This window comes from Limulus polyphemus, unplaced genomic scaffold (assembly GCF_000517525.1).
Source record: "Limulus polyphemus unplaced genomic scaffold, Limulus_polyphemus-2.1.2 Scaffold9907, whole genome shotgun sequence".
Lineage (NCBI taxonomy): Eukaryota > Metazoa > Arthropoda > Merostomata > Xiphosura > Limulidae > Limulus > Limulus polyphemus.
The window spans coordinates 9,376-14,421 of record NW_013675517.1 but is presented as its reverse complement, the minus strand read 5'-3'; the positions used below and the strand labels follow the sequence as shown (position 1 = coordinate 14,421).

The 5,046-nt window shown below is 31.3% G+C and overlaps 1 protein-coding gene across 2 annotated transcripts in view; it reads left to right on the top strand.

Moving 5' to 3' along the window:
• The window catches only part of LOC106476145 (gamma-aminobutyric acid receptor subunit beta-like), a 15,551-nt gene that overhangs the window by 1,673 nt on the left and 8,832 nt on the right, over positions 1–5,046 (top strand). Inside the window, exons 2-3 of one of the 2 annotated variants that reach the window (XM_022380083.1) lie at positions 993–1,060; positions 3,616–3,683. In XM_022380083.1, coding sequence (XP_022235791.1) covers positions 993–1,060; positions 3,616–3,683 — 136 coding nt within the window. Of the gene's footprint in view, positions 1–992; positions 1,097–3,615; positions 3,684–5,046 lie in introns of both variants that reach the window. The other variant, XM_013936814.2, reaches the window with a different exon arrangement.

Sequence of the window (5,046 nt, the reverse complement as noted above, 5' to 3'; positions counted from 1 at the left end):
ATGTTAAGTATCATATATAATGATGTTAAGTAGCACATGTTTAGATAAATAGTATGTGTGTTAAGTAGCACGTGTTTATCTAAACAGTATGTGTGTTAAGTACCACATAGTGATTTTAAATAGAACATGTTTAGATAAACAAGTATATGTTAAGTATCATATATAATGATGTTAAGTAGCACATGTTTAGATAAATAGTATGTGTGTTAAGTAGCACGTGTTTATATAAACAGTATGTGTGTTAAGTAGCATATAATGATGTTAAATAGAACATGTTTAGATAAACAGGTATATATGTTAAATATCATATAATGATGTTAGTAGCACGTGTTTAGATAAACAGGTATATGTGTTAAGTATCATATAATGATGTTAGTAGCACGTGTTTAGATAAACAGGTATATCTACTTACGTGATACAACTATGTGTGTTAATATTTGTATTAAGTTTAGTTTCATTGACTATTAACTGTTCAGTTTTTCATACAATAGTTTGTAGAGGTCTTCCTTTCAAAGAGAAGAAATATCTTCCACTTCTAACTTTTTTGTCATAAAGAAAGTGTGATAAGTGTGAATGTAGGATGTCAAATCAAGTGTGAATATACTGTATCTTATATCAGTTATGATCAGTTTTATTGTACGATGTCATATACCGAATGTTACAAGTTTTAATGTGTGATGTCATATACCAAATGTTATAAGTTTTAATATGTCTTTATACAAATATTAATGTAATGTTTGAACGTTAATTTGAAAGAAGATTGAAACCTATGATTTCAGCTAATTACAGCATCTGGTTATTATACGCTCATCGATGTCCCCTTCACATTTTATTCTGTGTTTCAGGTATTACTTAAAATAGCGGAACAAATGGTGTTATGTTAGATAAAATAGTAGATTAGGGCATTTGTTGGCAGAATGTATTCACGATATTTTAAGATAACTGTTTAAAACCGTTAACTACTACGTTACAGACTTTTTGTTTTATCACAGCTTTTGTCAGTTTCCTCGTCTACCTGGCCAATTGGACAACGTCACACACATACTAAAGGATATATTAGGTAACTATGACATTCGATTGAGACCCGACTTCGGTGGTAAGTATATTGTTTCTACCTGTTATCATATGTTACTTGGTCTATAAAGCTTCACTGACTCTAAATTTTAGTATACAATCACAATTTAATTTAGATTTTAGCATTTTGTTTGTTGTTGTTAATTGAGCAAAAAAATTATATAATGGGTTATCTGTGCTGAGTCCACCACGGGTATCGAAACCGGATAATGCTGATTCTGTTAAGTTGTACTACCAGCTATTGTGAAAACAGTGTTTCTAACAGATAATGCTGATTCTGTTAAGTTGTACTACCAGTTATTGTAAAAGTAGTGTTTCTAACAGATAATGCTGATTCTGTTAAGTTGTACTACCAGCTATTGTAAAAGTAGTGTTTCTAACAGATAATGATTCTGTTAAGTTGTTTCTAACAGATAATGCTGATTCTGTTAAGTTGTACTACCAGCTAATTGTGAAAGTAGTGTTTCTAACAGATAATGCTGATTCTGTTAAGTTGTACTACCAGCTACTGTAAAAGTGGTGTTTCTAACAGATAATGCTGATTCTGTTAAGTTGTACTACCAGTTATTGTAAAAGTAGTGTTTCTAACAGATAATGCTGATTCTGTTAAGATGTACTACCAGCTATTGTAAAAGTAGTGTTTCTAACAGATAATGATTCTGTTAAGTTGTAATACCAGCTATTGTGAAAGTGGTGTTTATAACAGATAATGCTGATTCTGTTAAGATGTACTACCAGCTATTGTGAAAACTAATGTTAATATTGCTACTCCTGGGAGAAACAGTGAAAAGCGATTGGAGTGGCTGCTGACGTTTAGGGTTGAAATGAAAGAATCTAACCTGTTTAATCCTGTATATACTTGAATACGAGAACTTAATATTAATGTTATTTTGTCAAACTGAAGATACCAAATTATTCGTAATTAACTGTCCGTATGCATAACTTAATATATAACTGCATGAATACATTGAAGCCACAATAATAATATTCCTAAGTGTAGCCTCACAAATATAAAGTGTGTTATACACATTAATTCCAACTTTAGTGATCAAACAAATAAGAAACAGTTGTTGGATAAAACTCCAGGTGTTAAAGACGTTAACAGCCCCACCACTGTTATAAAACGGACGGATAACTATGTGATCTGAGGATCAATATTTTAGTTATGAAATTTTTCTTCACGAACTCGATTCAAACTTTGAATGAGTTGTAATAAGATTAGGCTCATAGTACCTAACAAAAGTCTCTTATTGGTTGATGAGTGCTAAACTAGTCGTGTGGTAGAGCTCTAGATTTCTGAGCTTGTGAGCTATTTTCGAATTCGTGCGATGCCATAAAGTATTTCCCACACTTTTAGCTGTGAGTATGTTTGAAAGACTAAATTTCCATTCCTTATCCTTAGAGTGTGTGGTGTGGTTGACTAGTTGTCTTCTGTTATATTGGTGTTACTGATGTACATGGTGAAGAATAAAGTCTCCACATTATGGTGATTACATCGGTGTTACTGATGTTCAATATAACATCTAAACAAATGTTCACACCAGTAAAAGTATTGTATAGTGTCTAAAGAAATGTTAACACCAGTTGAAGTGTTGTCAGAGTGTTGTATAACATCTAAAGAAATGTTAACACCAGTTAAAGTGTTGTCAGAGTGTTGTACAACATCTAAAGAAATGTTAATACCAGTTAAAGTGTTGTCAGAGTGTTGTACAACATCTAAAGAAATGTTCGAACCGCTAAAAGTGTTGTCAGAGTGTTGTATAACATCTAAAGAAATGTTAATACCAGTCAAAGTGTTGTCAGAGTGTTGTACAACATCTAAAGAATTGTTTACACCAGTTAAAGTGTTGTCAGAGTGTTGTATAACATCTAAAGAATTGTTTACACCAGCAAATGTGTTATCAGAGTGTGTTATAGCATCTGAAGAAATGTTCACATCGCCAAAGTGTTGTCAGAGTGTTGTATAACATCTAAACAAATGTTCGTAACAGTCAAACGTTTGTCAGAGTGTTGTATAACATCTAAAGAAATGTTCTCACCAGTAAAAGTTTTGTCAGAGTATTGTATAACATTTAAACAAATGTTTACACCAGTAAAAGTGTTGTCAGAGTGTGTTATAGCATCTAAACAAATGTTCACACCAGTAAAAGTTTTGTCAAAGTATTGTATCACACCTAAAGAAATGTTTACACCAGTAAAAGTGTTGTCAGAGTGTGTTATAAACTGGTGTGAACATTTGTTTAGATAATATAACACACTCTGACAACACTTTTACTGGTGTAAACATTTCTTTAGGTGTGATACAATACTTTGACAAAACTTTTACTGGTGTGAACATTTGTTTAGATGCATTTATAATGTTCAGTCACCTTTAAGAATTATAGTCTTTGAACATTTATGTACACTTTCTTTTTTTATGTCCTAAAATTTATAGCAAATTTTCAAAATTCTGAAAATAAAATGTCTTTACTCATTTAAATAATTAACGAAAACTCCTTATGTTGTGTTAATTTATTTAGAATTTCCTCTTATTCTTTTTAGGACCTCCTCTTTACATCGGAATGGATCTTACCATAGCCAGTTTCGACAGCATATCTGAAGTTAATATGGTACGTACCTTTAAAAATCTGTTATTTGTATGACTATTACCTTTTAAGATATTACAGTAATACGATATAGAAATATATTGAGACGAAAGAGCAGTAATTTCATACTATGTATAGAATAAAATATGTAATATATACAACAACTATAATACAACCAAATTATAAACACTCATATTCGGTAAGATGTGTTATGGTGGTGACAGTCATCATCATTTGCCAGAAAATCCCAAGATTCTGGATGTATTATTTTTATAGGTATATTTTGTCCAAAATACCGAAGAGTCTGGAGTTATTACATTTCTAAATATGTTTTGTCCAGAATATCCAGAGAGTCTGAACTTATTATGTTTATAGATATGTTTTGTCCAGAATATCCAGAGAGTCTGAACTTATTATGTTTATAGATATGTCTAGTCGAGAATACCCAGAGAGCCTGGATTTATTGTGTTTATAGATATGTCTAGTCGAGAATACCCAGAGAGCCTGGATTTATTGTGTTTATAGGTGTGTTTTGTTCAGAATGCTCAAACAGTCTGGATTTGTTATGTTTATAGGTGTATTTTGTTCAGAATGCCCAAACAGTCTGGATTTGTTATGTTTGTAGGTGTGTTTTGTCCAGAACTTTATGTAGTTAACAGTATGTGGACGTGTATACAAGATTTTAATAAATAGATTTCACAAAATATATCTTTATCATACCCGGATCTTTCTTTAGAACGATTTTCATCATTCCAAAGATTTAGTTCGTTTGATGATGAATCTGATGATGCCAATGAACAGAACGAACTACATGTTCAGTCAAAGCTGACTCTATCTTTATCCATAGCATTTTCTTTTATTTTCCTTAACGTTTAAAATATTTTCCTTTCTGTAAAATTATACCACATGAAGTTTTATAACTTATTATCATTTTATTCTTTGAAACCGTTAATAAAGAGTCTTGGATTATAATGGGGAGGAAACGTTACATTATAGTTAATGTGATTTATCTATTTGTTTAGAAATGCTCTAAGAATATAGTAACCATATTCTATAGTATCGGAATAAGTATTTTCACGTAATTAAGTACATTTCACTTTTTTTTTGTTATAAATCCTGTCACCAATGCTAGGACTAAATCTTCTATCAATGGCAATGCATTTTAATGACATTCAACTCCGACCTTAAATCATTATGACAGGAACAAATATTTAAATTCCTAGAAACAAATAGAGATAACAAACCAGGGGATACACGAAGCGGCATGAAAATAGAAAACGGATTTCTGTAGACCAACGTCGAAAGAAAGCTGTTTTCCATTTAACAGACGTCCAACAAATTTAAATAACTACACGGAGCCTTGTGTGGCGGCATGAAAATAGAAAAT